The 24,439-nt window shown below is 30.9% G+C and overlaps 2 protein-coding genes across 5 annotated transcripts; one reads left to right on the top strand and one right to left on the bottom strand.

Annotated features, from left to right (window-relative positions):
• The first annotated feature begins 434 nt into the window (after window positions 1–434).
• LOC130955097 (uncharacterized) lies at window positions 435–3,292 on the top strand. Its single transcript, XM_057881877.1, has 5 exons — window positions 435–823; window positions 1,195–1,351; window positions 1,909–1,959; window positions 2,114–2,206; window positions 3,025–3,292. The coding sequence occupies exons 1-5, from the start codon at window positions 705–707 to the stop codon at window positions 3,091–3,093; spliced, it is 489 nt and encodes a 162-aa protein (XP_057737860.1). The 5' UTR covers window positions 435–704; the 3' UTR covers window positions 3,094–3,292.
• A 705-nt stretch (window positions 3,293–3,997) lies between these two features.
• On the bottom strand, window positions 3,998–11,440 carry LOC130955095 (uncharacterized). Of its 4 annotated transcripts, none has more exons than XM_057881875.1 (12): window positions 11,026–11,440; window positions 8,329–8,593; window positions 7,852–7,934; window positions 7,638–7,773; window positions 6,955–7,445; window positions 6,805–6,852; window positions 6,448–6,622; window positions 6,002–6,114; window positions 5,816–5,912; window positions 5,486–5,705; window positions 4,839–4,986; window positions 3,998–4,643 (listed from the first exon to the last, which is right to left on the bottom strand). In XM_057881875.1, exons 2-12 carry the CDS (start codon window positions 8,528–8,530, stop codon window positions 4,242–4,244), a joined length of 2,115 nt encoding a protein of 704 aa, XP_057737858.1. In that variant the 5' UTR covers window positions 8,531–8,593; window positions 11,026–11,440; the 3' UTR covers window positions 3,998–4,241. The 4 variants fall into 4 exon arrangements, with proteins under 4 accessions (XP_057737858.1, XP_057737855.1, XP_057737857.1 ...); XM_057881872.1 differs by lacking the exon at window positions 11,026–11,440 and adding an exon at window positions 9,312–9,745; XM_057881874.1 differs by lacking the exon at window positions 11,026–11,440 and adding an exon at window positions 9,414–9,744.
• Window positions 11,441–24,439: the final 12,999 nt, after the last annotated feature.

Here is a 24,439-nt window from a genome sequence, read left to right as displayed (position 1 = left end):
TTGCATTTAAGTACATATAGAATAAGTCTAGAGGCTAACAGATTTTATAGTTTTTAGTTATTAATTAACTATTAATAATATTTTTAATAATATAAAATTACATCTAATAATATAAAATTATTCATTTTTTTTAATAATTAAGTGCCCAAAAATACTGGCCTCGTATCACTCCTCATTTAGTTTATTTATTTTATTTAGGTGAATAGCACTCTAAATTAGCGCTTTCATGTCAACTATAGACAATTAGGAATATCCAAATTTCGAGTCCAAAGTCAACGCACAACTATTTTTCCTTTTGTTTTACTAGGAATGTCCTGAAAATTCTAAAAGAAAATAGAAATATCATGATATCTTAAAAAGAAAAAAGAAAAAAGAAAAAAGAAATAAAAGAAAATAAAGAAAATCAAGCAAGTGGAATAGTAGATGAGAGCATATTCTAAGCACATCACATAAATTGAAGAAGGCAAGTTATGTTTGTTGAGCTGAGAAAGCAAAGCAATTAAGTAAAGGAAAGACAATCAGTTATCACTTAACAGCATTTAACAATTTCAGAAGATACTGACCCTCTCTGCAATTTGCATATCTGCCCCTCCTCATTTCTGAGTTCATGATCTTCTGAACGGAAGAGGAAAAGAAGAATCCAGAACTGACTCAACCAAATTGTAAAAATAATAACAAAAAAGTAAAGAAAAAAGAAAAAACCGATGGATGAAGCGTCAGGGTTTGGTGCTACGACGTCGTCTTCAATGTTTAGGAATTTCCCTCTCATATCGGCATTCGTTGCTTTCGCCTTAGCTCAATCCATCAAGTTTTTCACTACCTGGTTCGTTTTCCATTTCTCTCTCTCTCTTTCTCTCCGATTTCGACGAATCTAATGCTAAGTTTGGATCCGAGTAAACTTAGGGAAAAAAATTGGCAATAACTTGAATTTTGTTTTTAAGAAGAGAAAAAGAAAGTGTCTGTACTTAATCTCAGTGAATTTACATGGCTATTGAAGGATATTTCATTAATTGAATTTTGTTGAAAAGTGAAAAATGTTGCTATTAGGTTTTAATTTGGCTAGTGTGATAAGTTAATGTTGATTATGAAGTTTTTTGTATGTGAATGTTGAGTTTGATCTTTTTTGAGGTGGAATTTGGTGTATTATGTTTGTTTAGTTCAGCCTAAGAGTGTTAATGTTTGGTAGATAACCAGGTACAAAGAGAGGAGATGGGATCCCAAGCAACTAGTTGGATCTGGGGGAATGCCGTCGTCTCATTCGGCTACTGTGACGGCTCTTGCAGCCGCCGTTGGGTTCCAGGATGGCTTTGGAGGACCACTTTTCGCTACAGCGTTGGTCTTAGCTTGCATTGTATGATTCTCTCTCTTTCTCTTTAACTTAGTGACTGTTACCAACTCAAATGTAAATGGGAGGCTAAAACCAATTCTGGAGTAATGATATGCCATGCTAACAAAGATGCCTAACACTCTAATAAGGAAATTTGGCTCTTTGATCTCTCACCTTTGAAAGTCCAAATTTCCTTATTAAGGTGTTAGCCATATTGTTAGACATATTTGTTAGCATGATATGTCAATTTTCTGATTTTTTGCAAACAAAAATCGTTCTGTTAAACTTATATTTAACACACTCAATTTAATGAGCCAAAAGAGAAGCAATATACAACGAAGTAGGAGCAGCATCTAACCTGGATCTCAAGCAAACAGAAAGAAAAAGGTTTCGTTTTTTTTTTTTTTTTAATACTTATTCAGTAAACTTGATAGGGTGAGATGGGAAATAAATAAGCATCTTTCTTATAAATATCATAAATCAACACATCCACATCTTAGTTTCTTTATATCTGCAAGAACCTTGCGGGAACCTGTAATATATATGGTTAAGCCTAATTCTGATGTGAATATTACTGGCAGGTAATGTATGATGCTACTGGCGTAAGAATGCAAGCTGGGCGCCAAGCAGAGGTTTGATTGCTTCTGCTACTAGTTTCATCTACTTTTTGTCATTTTATTAATTGTGCACTATGTTCTGACGTATGTAGTGCAACACATCTTTTGTGTTTTGTTTTGGGCTGCATCCAAACGGATTTCACTAAGTTTGAATACTGGAATTTTCCAGGTTTTGAACCAAATTGTTTATGAACTTCCTGCCGAACATCCTCTGGCTGAAAGCAGACCTCTTCGTGAACTCCTTGGGCATACACCCCCGCAGGTTAACCACGTTGCACTTGATTGCTTACTGTAGTTCATTGATGGATCTAAATTTAGTCAAGAGAATACAGTGCACTGTTTTCTTGTTTAAAATGCGTGAGGAATGAAATTATTCTTTGGCAAAATATAATCAAGATTTGTTTGTTTAGGTTTGACGCTTGAGCAAATTTTGATGAAGTTATTTATCCTTTTAACATCAAAGCTCAACTATATTATCATGTTAGTATACTTTCTTCAAAATGATAAAGATTGGGACTTCCCCTGGGTATGTGCATTGTTTCAGCTGGATCGTACCATATTCTGGTCATGTAGTGGCAGTAGTACTAAGTGCATTTCTCTAAATATTTTGGGATCATTCGTTTATTATTTTTTTATTTTTTATTTTTTTAGTGTGGGGGTGGGGAAGGAACCTTAATTGGAGGGCTGTATATTAAGTTATTATAACCCGTATGCACTAATTTCATTGGTTTCTAATATGATAGTTACTAAAATATTAGCATTATAAGACCGCCCCTTGTGGTATATTATGGTTTTGCTGAGTGAACGCTGTGGAGTTGGTTTCTATCAATAATTCCCATCTCTTTATTATTTATGGGAATGCTTTTTTGCATTAAAATAAAATCATGATATATAAGCAGTAATAGATGTTTACTCGGTTGCTTGAAAAATAAAATAAAATTCCAGCTAGTACTTTATAATCACCTTGGGATTTCAATGGACAAGTGAATCTTCAAATATCTTTAATTAATTTCTGTAGAAGAGCTGAGGTTTTATATTGATATTGGTTTTGTCTGTTTCTCTTATTGGTTCATAATGCAGGTTGTCGCTGGTGGAATACTGGGGCTTGTAACAGCGGTTATGGGTCGTCTAATAGCAATGGCTTGGTAGTGAAAAATTGAGGATCCCTTTATCAGTTTGTCGGGATCCCTAAATAGAAGCAATTTTAGTCCATACCTTATTATAGAAATGGAAAAAAAAAATCATCTCAGTCTTGTTCAGTAAAAAAGAATCTGATATTGTAGTGATAAAAAATTGAATTGTACTGATCGCACTATTTGATATTTCTCGTGTTCCTTTTTCTCTCTCACTTTACAATCTGTTCATCATAATACATTGTTCATTACTAAGGATATATCAAAAAGTGACAGACAAAAAAAAAAATGGACGGTGTCTATCTTACGGAATCATTTATTTGTGGGTGCTTGCTTCTTAGCATGTTTGGTTTCATCAAACATCAATTATATCATGGATTTATTTATTTTAGTACTGGTTGTCATCTACTGTCATCCTTACTATATGTAATTCCAGTGATGTTGGAAAAGCTTCTCCATTCATCTTCTTATGACGACCTATAAAATTAGAGAAAATAAATACCCAAATTCGTGTTCTTATGTGTGTGTTAAAACTTAAAACTGAGTGTAACAAATACTGCAACAACCTTAGGATTCATGCAATTCATACTCACTAAGTTTGACAAGACAGCCAAAAAGTGGATCTAGGGCCTCAAACCCAAAGAACACCCAAAATGACTAACCATGTTTATTAGAACTGCCTTGGTTGAATGACAATATATAGTACCTCTTAATACATTACATTCGTGTTTGAACCTTGAGTCCTTGACAATGATTAAGTAGTGGATAGAATAGAACTCTTAAATGTGTGTGTAAGTGCATAGTGTGTATGAATTTGTGATGTTTGGGATTAGAGTTGTCCAATCCATCTAAACAAAAAAATAAACTGCACAAATCTTATTGGTGTCCGTATTTTGTATTTTGAGTTAAAATCAAACCCATCCAAAAAAAACTGTTATTTCGTATTTTGTTATACAAGTCTAGAGCCTTTGCTCCCATTATTTTGCTTTTCGTTTAGCACTATGGATTATGCTAATTAACATGCACTATGGATGCTTCATTGTATTTTGTTCCATTATTATCTTAATACACAAATACTATTAAGAGAAAGTTATCTTTCTCAATTAGCCTCATTATTATGAAAATGAGAAAAGATATTCCTGAAATAATCAAGACAGTAATTTATTAGTTTACTCCCAATATAGCTGAAAAAACCCTCTGCATCTCCAATCTTGGATCTCCAGCAAGTTCAGAAGTTGTGCGCCAGGCAATATGTTCGTCAGGTCTAACTAAAATAGCTCCCCTGTTTGTCATTTTACACATATCCCACCAATTTGATATTCTTGATCTCTTGATTTCATATACATCAGCATAATTCTTCCATGGTGATAATGCAGCCTTGCTTCCATTCTCAAGTTCTTCAACAGAATCAGTAGGCCATAAAACACACACTTTGAGAGACACTTGGAATTTCTCTGCAACCTTGAATGCTTCACGAGCAAGATGATAAGATTCCTCCAAAGGCGCTATGATGAGAACGAACTCAACTTTATCCCCAGAGACAAGATCAAGTGTAGATACAATCTCCTATAAAATCAACCAAAGAAGGAACAACTTGATATCATAAACCAATGATGAAATGAACTCCCACAGGGGGAAAAAATACTTACTTTTGATTAGGTAAAAAAATTAGTAACATTGTGATCAAAGTGTGACTGATTAGAAGGAACACAAAAGTCTATTTTTTTTGGCTTTTATAATTGACTGATATTAACTACATACCTCAGTCAGCCTGTTTAGTCTCACAAACATATGGGGAAGTCTTGATCCAGGAGACGCTGAAGGGACGTAGTCCCTCCGACGACCTGTAGGAACTTCAGCAGGAATATCAATATCATTACTCTCTGGCACCAATGCTCCTTGCAGGTACCTAAGATCAACCATTTTGTGTTAGAGCGTGCCTTTAATGTGCTCATTCATCTCATGATGCATATCTCATGTTAGGATTCCATTAGTATCATTTAGTTGTCATTAGTAATAGTTAGTAGAAGTGATAGATGTAAAATGTAGTGTGTTTAGTCATTTGAGTAATTGTAGTGTTAGGACTTAGGAGAGTTGACATGCATCTCGAATACCCTCTCTATCATTGTAATTTCTGATTCTATTTCTAAATGATCATGAGAGGAAGAAAGACTATTGTAGTCTATTAGTCATAATGATATCCTAAGAATTTTCTAAAGTTATCCTGTATGATGCAGAAAATTTTCCTCCTTCACCAGAGAACTCACCTTATGAATTTGGTCCAACTAACAGTACATAGTTTAAAAACAAAGCAACCGACGGAATTAGAGAAATATGATAAATGGTCATATCTAATATCTAGTTAGGCAAATACAAAATGTGGGGGAAAAAGAATTATTCAGTAATACCTGAATCCGAGATCTTCAGCAGGAAACTGGAGTTGAAGGCTCTTTCCTTCTTCAAATATATGTCTTAGCTTCGCCAACCTTGACGATCCAAGAGGGTTACTTTCATTCAGGAGAGATTTCGAGAGCTGGGCACGGCCTAATGCGAAAATTCCATCCAAAGCTACCTTCTGCAATCCAGATGGTAAAATGGAACCAACCCCATTAATGATAAATTGATGTACTGCAATTAGAGGAAGAAAAACCAGTTAAATTTTTAGCAAGAATGAGTTGTGTCAGAATACACATATGATGGAGGAAATAAAACAAAATCACAATGCTAATTTTCTGTACCAATGTTTGCAACAGTTGGGTCAAGACCAAGTGCAGCAGGGACAGACATGGCAGCTCTAAAGTTCTTTAGACTTAATTCTGTATTAAATACAGCAATCTGACAATGACAGCAATAGATGCTATGGTTTAATTTGACTTCGAGATAAACCTATACTAAAAAAATGTCGAAGAGGACAAGAGAATTACTGGTCTACGTTCAATGTCGTAAGTATTTAACATCGAAAATGGAGCAATACCCTTCATCACAGAAGCAATTTTCCAGGAAAGATTATGAGCATCCTGTATGCCAGTATTCATTCCTGTAATATCACATTAAAATGTTACATCAAAAACAGTGGTATTCATTGAAAAGTACAAACCAAAAACAGTACAATCCTGACTCGGAATCGATACGAAGTGGAGAAATTTATCTAAGTCGTGCAAATGTCTGTGTTCCAAGCCAGTTCTTGTTCAGTTATTTTGACATGATTAAGGGAACTACAGTCCCAAAATTTTTAAAACAGACATTCTTTCAAAAATATACACAAACTTTAACAAGCACTGAGATCAACCATATTTTGCATAATACAAAGCAATACGGTTACATAATAGTTGACCTTTAGTAGCACAGTATCTAAGATAGAACATCTAACCAAAACCACCGGCAGGAGGAAACCGATGAGCGGCATCACCAGCAAGCAGTATTCGGTTGCCACAACATGTAAGCCTTTCAGCAACTTCAGCATGCATAATCCATGGCTTTATGTCAATTACATCTATGTCTCCGAACTTGCGACCAATAAGTTTAATGATCAACTTCTCACAAGCCTACTAAAAACCATATCCTTATCAGTGTGAACAGTCATGATTCAATTTAGTTTACACCATACAAAAAGATTGACCTCTGGAAACTCCAACTTTACTACACATTTTATCCACCATTCATTACAGGTTTATTTATTTATTCTTTAAAACAAAGCTATAGACCATCTGTTATGAATGGATGATACCTTTGGGCTGAAATCCTGAATGGTTTGCTGAGGTGGATAAAAAGGTATCTGCAATCACAAAACTAAAATCATACATTTGATTCACAATAAGTTAGTTTCTATTTGCTAAACATTATGATGATTTTACGCACTTACTAAAGCATGCTATACCTGCAATACAAATTCCCCTTGCCTCAGGTCATGAGCAACAAGGACGCCAATAGCTTCAGTATTAAATATGAAAAATAGCATACCAGGATTTTCCTGAAGCAGAAACTGCCCAAGGCCTTTGCTAAAGAAATGGACACTAACAAGCTTTTGCAAGTCTTTCTCACCTCTCATTTCTACTCCTACAAGCTTTCTCACAGTACTTCCTGCTCCATCTGCACCAATGAGGATGTTACAATTGATATTCCACTCTACACGCCTCCCTTTATCAATTGTAGATGCAGTGATGGTGAGAAAGTCACTATTACTGGCATCAATAGATACACACTCATGGCCCATCATGATTTTCTTTTCACAAAAATGTTCATGTCCTTCTGAGCTTTCAGCTGCACATATTTTAAAGCCTAGATTTTCAAGCTGCTTTTGGAGTAGCATAGCTAGCTTGTACTGCGAGAAGTGTGCAACAGAGACCGGGCTGACAACATGCTCAAGATCTGATAACAAGTACAAGATATATGAATCTTCTGAAGCTTAATGTTGACGAAGTGAATAATACCAAGTGATCTATTTGTTGATAGTGCAAAATTTGAAGGCTATACTGTAAATATTTTCAAACTACACTAAGAATAGTGATCTTCCTACTTCTATCAGACGGGAACATGCTCTCACGGACTACGGAATAGCACCTTGAGGTTGTATGTGATCTACAGATCCAAGAACTGAACCAGAGAGGGAAGTGCAATAGATAAATTTCCTCCATAAATCTATTGGTGGTTGAGACCTTTGGATCTCCTCAGCAAGGCCATCAATTTTGCGAAATATCTAAAATGGCATCATAGATCAACATAAAACAGTGCACTCTTTGGAAATAATATAATTTTATTAAGGAGTGTTTCTTACCTCCATGGATCGATTGTTGATGAAGTGTGCTTGTGGATGTTTAGAAAATGTCTTGTTTCTCTCTAAAACAGCACATTTAATTCCTAACAATAACAAAAGAGAATATACCATGAACTGAAATTAACATGAATGAAAGTATAGGATTTGGCCCCTGTAAAGTGTATTTTGCATTTTAGAAGGTAATGTCCACAATCTTAAGTGATGATGATAAATCAGGGGGGTAATTATTGTGCATTTGCAATCCATCATGCAGGTGCCTATATCTTATAAAATTTTATCTTAGGACATATGTTCTAGCATTAACATATGTCACGGACATGTGTTAGCTTCACAAGGAAACTCCACAGCCAGTGTTAAAACCTTGGGCCTAGTGCCAGAAACAATAATAGGTTAACAAGTTTTCAACAAAACATTCATGTCAACATCTGCAACATCCAAACAAGAAATAAGCATTAATCAACAGGATTTGAAGTCTACCTAATTTGGTGAGAAGAATAGAGAGAACAAGACCTACGGGTCCTGCTCCAATGATTAGAACAGGAAGCACGGCATTATTGCCATCAACAACTTCATTCTTTGAGAAACCTCTACTTTGCATGCACCGGAGTAGGTGTGCTTGATTCCCAGTTTTATTTTTGAAAGGGTAATTATGTCTTCTCATAAATCTTAGAAACCCCATGACCCAAAAATTGGAAGCCGCGCTCAATTGTTTGTGATAAAAGAGATTATTCAGGCTGAAAATCTATCCGAAACAACATGATTCATGAATAAGCAAAAAGTCAGTACACAAATTACCATCACAAAACATAATAATTATGATCAGGCCATTCATGATAAAGGAAAAAGTTCATCTCATTATATATTTAAGTTGTATATGTCACTTGCTGGCAGCCCTCCCAGAGGATGCTGAGGAACAAGCAATGCAATTCAACTTAAAAAACATATATAATACTAATAATGAATGAAAATAGAACTAGTGAAAATACATGAATTCGGTATGAAAAAAGAACAAAATACATAAAAGCAATTGAAAAGACCAAATGTGCTAACACTTATTAATATCCTCATAAGTCTCAATGAAAACAGTACATATATGCTATGATTCAGACATTATATCAAACATGTATTGGGCAGCTACATCTAACCAACCTATACTGCACCAAATCAAAATGTATAGAGCAAAACATAGCAAATAACATTTAATTAATTAAAATAGGACTGTGAGATAACAATGACAAGAAGGACTTACATTCGACATACCCCAGCAAGCAAATTGATTTATTTTAAGTTCTAAATTTTGACATAGCTGAAAGAGAACATGTTTCTAACAACTTCAAGAAAGGTGTCTTTGGTTTATCCAAATCAATGAGCAAATTTTATAAAATTCATAATAAGCATTTAGCTCACACATTTTATTACTACCATTGTGGGTTTTAATTTCCTAAGAAGACATAATATACCTGTGAATAAATAAGAATAGAGTTAAATGAGCAATAATAACGGAAATGAAGACAGATTAGATACTGAAATGACTAAGCTGAAGAGTTCGCCATCAAATGTACATGAATGAATGACTACGTGCGGTTGTTGGGGAGAGTCAGAATCCCAGCTACCTAGCATATGGACCAAAGTTGGTCCACGTAAACGCTCTCTTTAAAATTTATGGTATTAAAGGAAGTTAGTTCGGTTAGGCATAGTACGTGCTTGCGAATGATATGCTTAACAAAAACAATTCCAAAAGGTACATATCATGAATAAATTTCAAAAAATTTAAAACCATGAAAAGAATAACTAAAAAATAGTTTTTTTAGGTTTAATTATTTTGTTGGTTCTATAATTTTATTAAATTTGTTATTAGGTTCTTTTAATTGAATTTTTATACTGTTTTTAATTTTATAATAAAGTATTTTTTAGTGTAAAAAAAATTAGAATTATCGGAATATTTTTTCACAAATTAAAAATATACATAATTAAGAATCTAATTAAATAATTGTTTGGACGCCATTAAGTTGATAAAAAATATTTTTTTTAATGAAAAAATATATTTTTTTAATTTTTTAATGTATTTAGTAAATTTTTAATAGTAAAAGTAAAAGTACTAAAAAAATTTTAAAAAATATATCTTTTTTGAGAAGCTACAATTTACATCTTTTTTAAAAAAAAATATTTTTCACATAACAAATAAACAAAAAAATACTTTTATATGGTTATACCCAAATATAATTGATAAATAAAAAGATTTTTTTGTATGAGATATCCAAACATAACATTACTTTTACTTTTCTATAAAATTTTTTGAAAAAAAAACTTGAAAAAAGATCTTTTTCTTAGAAGCTCACCCAAACAAATCCTAAATCTTTGACTACATATTTTTTAAAAGAAATATGTCATTAATTTTAATATTTTTTATATGAAAATAACCTAATTACAAAGTTAAAAGTAGTATAAATATTCAATTAATATATATATATATATATATATATATATATATAATTACAAATTTGATGAAATTATAAACTTCAAAAGGAGTAATTAATTTCTTTTTTAAGTAACAAATAAATTTTATATTTTTTAAGATTATTTTTTTAATAATACAAATTTTTTAATATTATTTTAATAATTTATCTGAAAAAAATACTCATTTAATTAAGGTATGTAGTTGAAATGGTTGAAAAATTAGTTTTTATTCCAAGAATATCATAACTAAAAATATAATTATTAGGAATAACATTGCCAAACTTGTATGTATGATTCCCAGGTTTGGTTTGCAAATTGTATAATGTACCAAGGAATGAGTTATTTAGTGTTAGGTTGAGTTTAACTTCTTTGGACATATTATATGACTTGTCAAAAATACTTCTAATAATTCAAATTAAAAGATTAGTGGCTAAATTTATTAAATATAAACTAAAAAATTGCATATAAATATAAATTTTACCTAATCCTCTTCATTTTAAAAGATAAATTACTTTTTATTATATGTCATAAGATTATTGATTGAAATATTAGTTTATTATGGTTAAATTTAATTTTTTATTTAATCTAAATTTTGATATATCAAATATCCTTCATTAAAATTATTATTGAATTTAATTTCTTTTACAATTAAATATAAATATAATAAAATATTATTACTCTTATATATAGAAATTTCTTTTGAATTTTTAAAAATACCCCTGGAGTTGTGCACGCGAAGCTTCAGAGGGACGAACAGGGGAATCCTGGGATAGGAGAGGAGAAGGAGAAGGAGAGATCGCTGCGGAACTGAAGGACGGACGTGTAGCACAGCAGTGGCGGTCGGAGATATCAGCAGAATCAGAAAACGCGGCAACGACTGGCATGGCGAGCTGTAGCGGAGACGGCGGAGGCGAGGCGTGCTGCGGCGTTAGTCTAACAAATCGTGGTCATGCTGTCTCCTTTGCAAGGAGCAGAAAGCAGCAGTGAAGCCGGCGGATTGGAAGCATTCAGCAGCGCCGTGGCGTGGTGGCCGGAAGAATTAGGCATCCGTCTAGGTCTAGGTTGTGCTGGCAAATAACACAATATCACCTCACATTCTTAAATCTTAACCACTTGCTATTAGAATTACACGTAATAGTTTTTTAAAAGGCGTTGATTGTCAAATTGGTCTTCAAAAGATCACGTATTGTCATTTTTATCTTCGAATCATTTTTTTAAACAAATTAATCCTAAAAGATTTAATATAAATCGGATTTGTTCTTCTGGTAACTGTTAAATCCATTTCGTTAACATTGTTTCAGGTGTAGCGTTAAGTAAAATGATACCGTTTGTAGTAACAGTGGGTTATATTTAAATCGACATCGTTTTTTACTTCTTCAGCTCCATTACTCTTCCCTCAAAACAGACGAAACAAACACATAAAAGAGAAAGAATCGACGATCGTAAGAACGGCGGAGGCACCCTTTCATCGGCAATGCTTCACCGATTGCGACTGCACTTGAGCGGCTCGATCTCTTGGCTACCGTTGCTTGGACATCCCAGGTTCAGTCTTTTCCTCCCAGTCAAGAGAAACAGAGAAAAAAAAACGAAGAATCAATGATCATTAGAAGGGCAGAAATGTTGTCATCGGCTAAAATCATGTTTCTTGATTAATTAGTATTACTCATATGCATTATTTATGATACTTGATTTGTTTCCCTAACCTTGTACAAAAGCTTTATACTTGATGAGAATAGCCAAATTGATCAAATTACTCCACATATTCATGGATTAAAATTAACGAACATAGCCAATTAATCATGGTAGTAGTATTATTTCTTTGGTCATCACAATGCAATCTATCGCGACTTAGATTTAAAAAAAATACCGAATAACAAAGCAAAAAAAATCGAAAACAGAGCACACAAATTTTAATTAACTTGTAACAAATTAACCAAATAAAAAAGAGAATCAATTAAAACCCTAATATTACCACCAGGCACCAGTAAAAAAAAACCCAACCTGAAACCCATTGAAGGAAATATTGATTATCTCTCTCGCAGATGACAGTGTCTTCCACGACGGTGCGATGGTAGTCTCTCATGCACAACGAGCGCAATCGCACTACTCACTGCGTTGCTGATGATAGCACCGCCTTCTTCCCTTTGATCAAAGCTTCGTCGCCTTCTTTCTTCGTTCTTTGAGTGGTTAAATAATAGAGAGTGACTGAGTGAAGCTGTAACTGGAAGGAGATGAAGCTCCACTAAATATTAAACGCGTCGTGTTTGAACCAAGGACTTATAATAATCAAAACAGCATCATTTTAATGTCATTGTTAGCAACTTAACGATCCACATGGCCAAATGTTAACGGAATCTGTTAATCCATTGACAGAAGGACCAACGCGATTGATTTTAAATTATTCGGGGATTAATTTGATTTAAAAAATTATTTAGGGACGATTTTAAAGAATGACTTATCTTTCAAGAACCAATTTGACTATTAACTCTTTTTAAAAGTTACATGCTAAAAACTAGGGGTGTTCACGGTGTGGTTTGGTTCGATTTTAAGGAAAAAAGTCATCCGATCCGAACGATTAATTATGTGCGATGCGGTTTGGATTGGATGAAATTTTTTTGTAAATCCGATCCGATCCGATCCGATTACAAGTGGTTTGGATCGGTTTGTATTTGCAATTTTTTAAATAAAAAAAATTAAATACACATAACAAGTCTCAACATCAAATTTTAAATAAACAACAATGACATAACAAATCTTAAAAATATCTTAAAAAGCAAACAATAACATAATAATAGAAATAAAATTATAGGTTAGTTAAAATAAATAAAATTTTGAATATAAAATATTTATTAAATAATAATAATACATGAATAATAGAAAAATGTATAACAAATTGAACATGTTATAAGTATAATTGTAAATATAATAATAAAATAATAATATTATAACACATTGTGCGGTTTGGATTGGATTGTATCGGTTATGAAAAGTAAATCTGAAATTCGATCTAATACAGCCGTTTGCAAAAAATAGAATCTAATCAAATCCAAATTAGTGCGATTTTAATCGATTTTCAGTTTGAATCAGATTAGATGAGCGGTTTAATTTAGATTAGTTTGGATTTGAACACCCTACTAAAAACCATGGGAGGCATTGAATACAATTTTCATCAACAACTTACAACTTGCAAAATTCTATGGAGAGGGTCGTGCTATTTCTTTCCGGGAGTATATGGGTCATGCAAATGTCCAACAAAAATAAATTTGTTATTTACAACAAGGGTTTTGCTAAATTAGTTAGTTGTTGGTTTAATTAGTTAAAAATAGGTGTTTATGTGATAATTAAAAAATTATTAAATTAATTATTACCGTTGTTATGGGTAGGCTTATCGATTTATGATTTTGGATTATTGATTTATTTGTTAATTATTTTCTTTTATTATTATTTAATTATTTTTTAAATAATCAATATAATATTATTAGCAAACACAAAATCTTAACCAACGAGTTATAACTCAAATAGTATAATCTTTTTTATACCCACTTAAAAATTGTGGGTTCGAGTTTCATTATCTTTGGCTAAAAAAAACACAAAATCTTAAAATGTAAACTATAATCGGACTTACTATTTAATTTATTACTGTCTCACAATTTATAATTTTTAAAAAATCTTAAAAATGTAAACTATAATCAGACTTACTATTTAATTTATTATTGTCTCATAATTTATAATTTTAAATAATCTGATCTCATATCGGTAATAATTTTATTTTACATAAATACTAGATAAAAATAAATAAAAAACATAATATGCTTTTAATTCATGACTTTTTGTGTTAGGATTTTTTCATATCCTAATTACAAATTTTAATTTGTTGTACAAAGTAAAATAAATAAAAATATAATTTTTAAAATTACAAAATAATTATGTCTTATTTTATAATATTATTATTTACAATAACAATTTAAATCAATTGAATAAAAAATATTATTATTGAGATATTGTAATGGTATGATTAATTATAAATATGGGATAATTAATTTTTATATTTTTTAAAGTTTTATAATACTCTAATTTACGTATTTAAAAGTGTTTATCACACATGTATACGCTTATAAAAGATTTTAAATTAATTACATATTTTTAGATCTGTATATTGTATGCGAATATAATTTTCATTAACATGTGATTATAGATTATTCATTATGTTAATTATCTACATGTTGTAAAATTGATTATTTTTTACCAATTTTTTCATAATATTTTAGTTATTAGGGGGTCATTTTTAATTGAAGTCATTAGCAGTTTTCACAGGTTTCATTATAACTTGATTAAAAAAATTATAGAGCCTACCATTCTTAAAATTACAGCTTTTTTATATTCTCATACAGCTGATGCTCCAACACATATTTCTATGTTATACAAGTATTCTCTTTTTATACAAGACACGTAATCTCTATACACGTAATCTCTATACAAAGCTCCATATTTTTTTAATCAAGTTTTAATGAAACCTGTGAAAATTGCTAATGATTTGAATAAAAAATAACCCCCTAATAACTAAAATATTCTGAAAGAATGGGCAAAAAATAATCAATTTTACAACATATAGATAATTAACATAATGAATAATCTATAATCACATGTTAATAAAAATTATATTCACATACAGTATACAAATCTAAAAATATGTAATTAATTTAAAATTTTTTATAAGTGTATGCATGTGTGATAAGACACTTTTAAATACGTAAATTAGAGTATTATAAAATTTTAAAAAATTATAAAAATTAATTATCCCATATTTATAATTACTCATACCATTACAATATCTCAACAATAATATTTTTTATTCAACTGATTTAAATTGTTATTGAAAATAATAATATTATAAAATAAGACATAATTATTTTGTAATTTTAAAAATTATATTTTTATTTATTTTACTTTGCACAACAAATTAAAATTTGTAATTAGGATATGAAAAAATCCTAACACAAAAAGTCATGAATTAAAAGTATATTAAGTTTTTATCTAATATTTATGTAAATTAAAATTATTATCGATATGAGATCAGATCATTTAAAATTATAAATTTTGATATTCGAATCCGTGGCTTCTAAGTAAGTATAAAGAAATTATGTCATTTGAGTTATAACTCGTTGATTAAGATTTTGTGTTTGCTAATAATGTTATATTGATTATTTATTTATTTTAAAAAATAATTAAATAATAATAAGAGAAAATAATTAACAAATAAGTCAATAATCCAAAATCATAAATTGGTAAGCCTACCCATAACAACAGTAATAATTAGTTTAATGATTTTTTAATTATCACATAAACATCCATTTTTAACTAATTAAACCAACAATCAACTGCAAAAACATCGTATTTGTCTCCTGCAAAAACAAACTCCAACGCAGGCGTGGGCCCCATGCTCAACATCCTTTAGCATTGACCCCAGGTGCACATCCTCCTGCTTTGACAAGTGGCTTTCCATATATGTAGAAAAATTTACCCATCTACACTGTAGCAAAATCTTTACAACAAAAGAAGCCTAAACTCCACAAAATTCACACCAAGACATGAATTATTTACCATCAATCCATTACCACTACTCCCGCGCTAATTTCATAGAAGGTAAAAAACGAAAATAAATCATATTTTAAAATTAGCATACTGTGAGACTGTCAGACTGTACTTGGAGGGAAGATTGAGAGAGACTGAGAGATAGACTAGAATTTTTGTATTGTATTTTGTGTAATTTGTGAAAAGCTCAAAATTTACTTATATTTGAGAAAAAGGAGACCAGAGTTTTAAAGGTGATTGACGCAAGGGTGAAATTTTGTGAAGAAGTCGAGAGAAATAGATACAGTAAACCATGATCTAAGCTACTTTCTTTTTTTCAAGTTTATTTACGAGTATTTATCCATTTTAATTTTTAAATAATTTTGGATTAGACACTGTCCCCAATAAAAATTAGAGAAAAGGATAAATAGGTCATTAATTTTTTGATCTGCAAATATTTAAATCTTCGAAGATTTGAAAATACATTTAAATCCTTGACCTTTTTAAAACTTAGACATATCAATCCTTCGTGTTCACTTAGGTCTATCAGATCCAACGGAAAAATCAAACGTGATTTTCGTTGTACTGACCTAGTTGATACAGATGCACACGTGAGAAAATTTTTAAAATTGAACAAATTAGACTCAGGAATCGATATATCTAAATTTTAAAGAGGTCAAGAACTTAAATGTATTTTTAAATTTTCAGGGACTTAAATATTCACGAACCAAAAAGTCAGGGAACAAATCCTTTTCTCTACAAATTAATTACTTGGTTAGTTTTCAAACGTCAACTCCGTCAGTCCTTAGCCAAGTTTGTTCCGTTAAGTCTAGCAAGAAATGTCCTACGTGGATAAAAGAGATAAAATAGTCTATGGTCCTTTCTGTGCAAAAACGACATTGTATTCTCCTAATTTTTATCATATCTCCCGTAACTCTAACCCTTTATTTTGGACTATTTTCCTCCTCTAAATTAAAGAGTGGCAACCATTGGAAGCTTGTCAACTTAAAGTTGGCAGAGAGAAAAAAGCATTAGCAATGATAAAAGCATTTGAAGTGCATACCAACTGGAGTTTTGATGCTGGAAATTAAGATTTTAATTGAGAGAAAGAGTAACTGAAATTCTGGATCTGGTTATACTAGCCAAAAAAACAATTGGAAAAGCAATAACAATTAGAGTTTAAGAAATGCTTCAAGTGGTGATAACAATGGTCTAAATGAAAATTCTAAAGAAGGAGTTGATGGTGAGAACTAGAGAGATGGTTATCAAGGTAGAGGCGGCTCAGATAGAGGTGGTTTTAAAGATAGAGGTAGGGGATTTGGCGGCCTGGGAGAACGTAACAAGGGGGCTTCGGTGGTTGGAAAGAATGTAGGGACTTTCGTGGTAGAGGTGATCGTGGTGGGTTTGGTGGCAGTGGTAAATCAGATGGAGAATGTTCTGATGACAGATGGGCATCAAAAAGAGGAGATCATGGTGGGTTCAGTGGTAGAGGTAGATCAGACGAGAAAGGTTCTAGTGGCAGATGGGGATTAAAGAGAGGATTTGGGGGCCGAGGTTGTGGAAGGGGTGACCAATCTGGAGGTTGGAGCAGTAGAAGGGATTCTAGTGGGGATGGGTCTTCTGACGAGTTAAGTCTCAAAGTGGTCCTGAAGTTATACTCAAGACTCATATTAGTCCCTAAAGTTAATAGTTACCCATATTCGTCCCTTAAGTTGCACTCCGCTACTCAGATTCGTCCTTCCGGCACGTTGGCCGGTAATGACTAGCTGACGTGGATTAGTAAATTTTTATGGTGCAATTTGGTCCCTAAATTAAAGTTAAAAACTCTAATCTTCAAATTTGATCATCATTCCCTATAGTAACCCCTTTCTTCTCTTCTCCATCTTCAAATTAAACAAAATGGGATATATAGAAGATTATTCAAGAACAAATACTATAAATTAGATAAAATAGTATAAGTATGGCCTCATGTCTTGGACTGATAAAATAAGGCATCTGAAAGTGAGTGTATGTCATGAGTCTTACCTACTTCATAGTTTGAGTTGAATTAAAACTTCAAAATATTGTTTTCTAAACAATGTGAATTCATATTGCTGTTGTGAATCAGGTAATGGCAAATATTGACACACCTGCAGATGCACTAACAGCTAGACAGAATAGTGCCCAAAGAATTGGATTGTGCAGGACCGAACACATGGTAAAAAACATAAAAATTTCAACTCCTTGATTATAATTAAATGAAAAGTGTGCTCTCAATACTCCTATATATATATATATATATATATATATATATATATATATATATATATATATATATATATATATATAATGCATGCTCAATTGTTATGGCACTAAATATTTAAGAATTGTATGATTCTCTACTTTCAATTTTTTGTCTCAGACGAGAGGATAAAAGCTGTGAGGTTGATGGTAGTAACCATTACACCGGAACAGAGGAAAGCCGCAATTAACCTGTTGTTACCTTATCAGAGATCAGATTTTGAGGGGATCTTCCACGCAATGGACGGTCTCCCGGTGACAATCCGATTGTTGGATCCTCCACTTCATAAGTTTATTCCTGACTCCTGAGGGTGAGTTGCATCATATTGTCAGGGAGCTAACTTCGGAGATAGGAATCAATGAAAAAGAAATCTTCTCTAGGATTGAAAAACTACCAGAAGTGAATCCCATGCTTGGTTGCCGAGGCTACAGGTTTGCATCCCCCTAGTTTATAGATTGATTCACAGCATTCATATCTGACTAGTGAATTTTCTGTTTACAGACTAGGAATATCATATCTGAAACTAACTGAGATGCAGGTTCGTGCAATCTTTGATACTGCAGTTTCAGTGAGTAATCATGGCATTAAAGGTCAGCTGGAAATAATGGTTTCACTTGTCGGTACACCTCAAGCATGATCCTTATTCAACTTCATTTATTCTCTTGTTGATTTTTTGCTTAACTTTTTGCTCTACATGTACCATTAATCATAAAAATTATGTTATAGCTTTACCATATATTCTTTGAGCCAAGGCTTCGTAGTCTTTTTAGTTTTTCCTAAACAGTATGTACCAAATACAACTACATTAGCTTCTTGTCTTGGTTATTTATAATATTTCGTTTTTTATCCTTGGCAGGAGTTGAAGTACCAAGTGAGTTTAATAAGAAATGTTGATGTGAAAGTGTTCTTTGAGACGGGTTTCTCTCTAAGCTATAAAGTAGGAACCATGATCGAGGTCTCTAGAGCTACTCTGATTGCGATGAGGTATAACTTAAATCCTCTCTTATTTATCAACTCAAAGAACCACATTTAGATTCTAGCTTTGTATATTACTAATTTCAAATATGATAAAGCCATAAAGAATGGCAATCGACTCCACTCTTTTGCTTAGACTGGAACAATTAAAGTGTCATTCTATTTCCTTTTAGTTTCTCACACTTTATAATTTTATTATCTGTTCATGTAGATTGCAGAGGAAGCAGAATTTTTTTCATTTGGAACTAATGACCTTATCCAAATGACATTTGGGTATAGCAGAGATGATTTTGGCAAATTTCTTTCTATTTGCTTGTCAACCGGCATTATTTATAGTATCTGTTCTTGAATAGTCTTTTATATATCCAATTTCGTCTAATTTGAAGATGGAGAAGAGAAGAAAAGAGAAGAGAGGAGTTATCGCAGAGAATAATGATCAAATTTGGGAATTATGATTTTTAACTTTGCTTTAGGGACCGAATTGCACCATAAAAGTTTACTAATCCACGTTAGCTAGCCATTACTTGGCCAGTGTGTTACAGAGGAGTCCAGACCATCTTTCCGGTGGCGCCAGATGGACATAATGTGACGGAAGGACGAATATGAGTCCCGAAGTGCAATTTCAAGGACGAATATGGGTAACTATTAATTTCAGGGACTACTATGAGTCTTGAGTGTAACTTTAGGGACCACTTTAAAACTTAACTCGTCTTCTGACCGAAAGCATTGGAAGCACATTTTAGGCCAAAGAGCACTTTGTCCCTTTTGTCCACGTGGCACTAAACGTGTGCGTGAAAAGTTAATGCGATACGTAAGATATTTTTAGTTAGATCTGACGGAACAAACTGGACTAAAGACTAAAGTGACTAACAGAGTTAACTGTTGAGAACTAATCAAGTAATTAATTTTTGTTGGAGACTAAGGGTGTGTTTGGTTTTGCGTTAGAAAGAAGAGAAGCACGTTTGAGTGCATTGAATGCTTCCTCTTTTTGTTTGGATGCTTTTTTATTTCTAAACGTCAACGTGATTTTAGGTTCGTAACGTGCGTTTATAAGAAGTTGGAAATTGTAGCTTCTGCGTTTAGAAAATCACGTTACGATTGAATTTATTTTGTTTTACCAATTCTACCCTTTACTTTCTTGCTTGTAGTCTCTTTAGTATTCAAATATTTTAAATATATAATTATATTTTTTTATTAAATTTTTACTTTTGATTTTGTAAAAAAAAATATTTTTATTTGGCTTTGTTAAAATTTGTAAGCGTAATTCTTGTATATTAATTTATTATTATAATTTTGTTATAATATAAATTATTGATCCAATTAAAAAGAACAAAATAAATAAAAAATTAATTATAAATAAGAATAAAATCATAAATAATTAAAATTTATTGTTTAAAATAGTATTAAATAAAAAAGTACTAAGAATATTAAAAGAATTATAAGTAATATAATTTAATAAAATATATTTTGATATATTTTTTATATATTATTTTTGTTTTTAATATAAAAATATATTTTGTCAATTTTTATATATTATTTTTATTTTAATAAATAAATATTAATTTTATTATAAAATTAATTAATAATATCTATTTAAATATTTAAATTAAAATGATAAAATAATATAAAAAATTTATTATCTAAAAGTTTATTTAAGTTGATGTCTATTTTAGTTTATTTAAGTTGATGTCTATTTTAGTAAATTGTTATCTAAAAATAATTTTGAGTAGTGTAATCCAAACAATATTTACTTTACTATTATCCATTTTGATATAAAGATTACCAAACATAAATCACTTTAAGACAAACTTACTTTTCATCAAAATCAAGTTTGCAAAATCAATTTTACACAAACTCTCGTTTACAAACTGAAATCCAAACACACACTAAAGTGTTTGGTCCAAAATTTGTTGGAAACGAAAATGAATAAATACTCTTTATTTATTTTTTCTTTTCACTTCATAGTAAGTTGTAAGACCCTCATCTACTCTTTTCCGTTCAATTTGAGAAAATGCAATTTTTTTTAGCAAAAAAAAAAAATATTGAATTGAGTTATATTTTAGTATTATATTTAGTTAAGATAAGTATAAAGATTAATAGGTAGATTTAGAATTTAAATATTAAATTTTTCATTTATAAAATGGAAGTGAAGGAGAGCAAAGTTTAGGTGTGAATATGACGGCGTGAGTGACATGACGAAAGAAGAATTGGGGGGGGGGGGGGGGGAAGAAATATTAGATGACAATATCAATATAAAAAATAAAAATAAAAATTTTTTTTGACTTTTTAGCTAACGTATTTTGTACGTATCTTTTTCTATTTATTTTATCATAATAATTTTTTTATGTTGAAATAGCAGAATCTTAGATTATTATTTTCAGATTGCATGATACATGATGCACCTAGTTCTTCATTCTTATTTTTGTACTGTAATTTAAGTTCAAATGAATCATCCCCAAGGGATGGAAAAGCTGATGAAGGAAAAAAATTACATCATCAATCATGTTGAAGGCAGTGCGGCATCAAAAATGATACATCCTAAGATCAAAACTTTATTACCCAAGATGTTCATACAAACAAAAATAAACAAAATGTAAAAAATTTAAGATCAAAAGAGGAAGTAGTTTCTACTTTCTAGAAAGCAGAGTGGTCGTGGTCGGAGAGCACGCTAGAACCTCTTCGTCTACTGTAACGGTGTATGATTCTGGATCGACAATAATGTTTGGGAGAGAGTCATTGAGTTTCATGTCAAGTTTGATGAGCCTTCTCACATTTTCAAGGGCTTCCACTCTCTTTTGAAGTCCATACAAGTCTTTTAATATCACCTGACAGCAGATTTTGCAAGTCTCATAATAGAAAATACAATTTTAGATAAGACCTATGTTGAACTAGGTCGGAAAGGTAGTTTTGGTTAATTTATGATTAATTTTATAAGTCTAGTTATGAAAGAATGCACTAAAATAAAATGTACTAAAAATTACATATCTTATATTTTATAATTTTTGGCTCTAATACTTGTAATTCGAGACAAATAGGTCAAATTCAAACTCACAAAATAGTCTAATAAGTCTGTCAAATCTGTTTGAGTTTATTAAAATATAAAAAAATATAAAAATATTTTTTATAATTAAAATAGTTATTGAAAATTTTAAATTTATTATATTTTATTATAAATATTTTTTTATATTTTAAATATTTTAAAAATTTTGATATTATTCTAAAGATTAAATTTAGTATATTGCACATAAATATTTTTTAAAAAATTAATTTTTTTAAATATTTTTATTTTTTATTTTAATAAAAAAATTATATATATCAACTTTTTTATTAGGTTTTAGATTAAACTAAGTTCAATAACAAGCTAAGTTTTGTACTTAAAATAAAGTTGATAACAAATTACAGGTTAAATTCAAACCAATTAAATATATTACAAACTTGATTTATTAAAAGTGAAGTCTAACTTGTCCTGAGCTATTTTCACCCTTATTAGTGCCGATTTATTATGATTGATTTCATGAAGTCTAGCCGTGGAAGATTTCATGAAAAAGAAATTTATTGACAAGCTACCTTTTTTTTTTGGTAGAGACAAGCTACAAGTTAAAAGTGCATTCTCTAATTTCTTTATCACTATATATGTGTCGATAATACAGGTTACAATCAGTTTAATTCATTTGACCTCATTGGTTAAAAAAGTGTTTGTCTCGTATTAATATTTTTTTCACTAAGTAATTGTACTTAACTGGAATTTTCAATTTTTTAAATCATATATATATTACTTTATTTTCTTAATCTAAGTCAAGAATTAAATTTTTAATACATACAACAATTTCCATTTATTTCAAATATTTTTTAATCATGACATATCATTTTTGTTTTTATCAATAAATTTTTAGAATAAATAATTAGGAGTCCTAACTTATTTTTTTAATTATTTTTCTAACTTTTAACTAAAAAAAGTTTTCAATATTTTTTTTTCTAATATTATGTCCACAAACACATTTCACACAATCACAATATATATATATATATATATATATATATATATATATATATAAAACACAAAATCATATATATAACACAAAATCACCTCACATTCTTAACTACTTGCTATTGGAATTACATGAAATAGTTTTTTATAAGTTAGATGCTAAAAAATATCAAAAATATTTAATAACAAAAAATAATTAATCAAAAAACAAAAATTTACTTTATTTAATATTTATTAAAATATTTTTTTACTGAAAGAACATTTACAAACTTCGAGGCATTTATTACAATTTTTATCAACAACTTACAACTTATAAACTTCTGCGGGAGGGCCATGTGATTTTTTTCGGGGATGCGTTATACATCCATATAACCATGTAACCAAGTTCACCTAATTTCAAATAGTCACGCGCATTAATGAGAGTAAAAACAAGCGTCCATTCATTACGAAAAAATGTTACTTCTTCTTTGCTCGTATTATAGGCTTCACTGTTCTCCTCTGCTCGCGTTTTCTTTCTTGTTCTTCTTCTTCTCTACTTGCGTTCTTCGTTATGGATCTGAATTGACTTCAACGTAATTAGCTTTGTGGTTCTTCTTTTTCTTCATTTTCTTCTTGGATCTGGACTTTTGAATTGAAACAATGAATAAATCAACTTCAAAATCAGTTAAATGAGTGCGATTTGGATTATTTTTCCGAAACGCATCACAATAATCTTAAATATTGAACAAAGTAAAAGGAGGCCACTGAACCGAACAACATTCATTTGGTGAGCCGAAATCACAAAGGCCACCGAACCGAACAATGTACATGTGGTGAATAAATGGTGATCAACTTTCAATCAACAAGAATAGTATTTCTCCATGCAAAAGAAGTATTGAACAGAGTAACAACCAATTTCAAAGCCCTAGTTACACTATCCACTGAACTGAAGAAGAACCTACGAACGCAAATTTGAAAGAAGAAGGAGGAGGAGGAGGAAGAAAAGGAGAAATACTATTCTTGTTGATTGAAAGTTGATCACCATTTATTCACCACATGTACATTGTTCGATTCGGTGGCCTTTGTGATTTCGGTTCACCAAATGAATGTTGTTCGGTTCGGTGGCCTCCTTTTACTTTGTTCAATGTTTAAGATTAATGTGATAGCATGCAGCAATCATTCTCTAGCTGTCTCAATGTAATAACCTTATTCAACTGATTTGAAGTTGAATCATTCATTGTTTCCATTTAGAAGTGTAGATCGAAGAAGAAAACGAAGAAGAAGAGGAACGACAGAGCTTATCACGTTGAATTCAATGCAGATCAATAATGAAGAAT

The sequence above is a fragment of the Arachis stenosperma genome, chromosome 10 (genome assembly GCF_014773155.1).
Source record: "Arachis stenosperma cultivar V10309 chromosome 10, arast.V10309.gnm1.PFL2, whole genome shotgun sequence".
NCBI classification, from domain to species: domain Eukaryota; kingdom Viridiplantae; phylum Streptophyta; class Magnoliopsida; order Fabales; family Fabaceae; genus Arachis; species Arachis stenosperma.
Note: the sequence above shows the minus strand (reverse complement) of the source record. Positions and strands in the feature narration are given on the sequence as shown.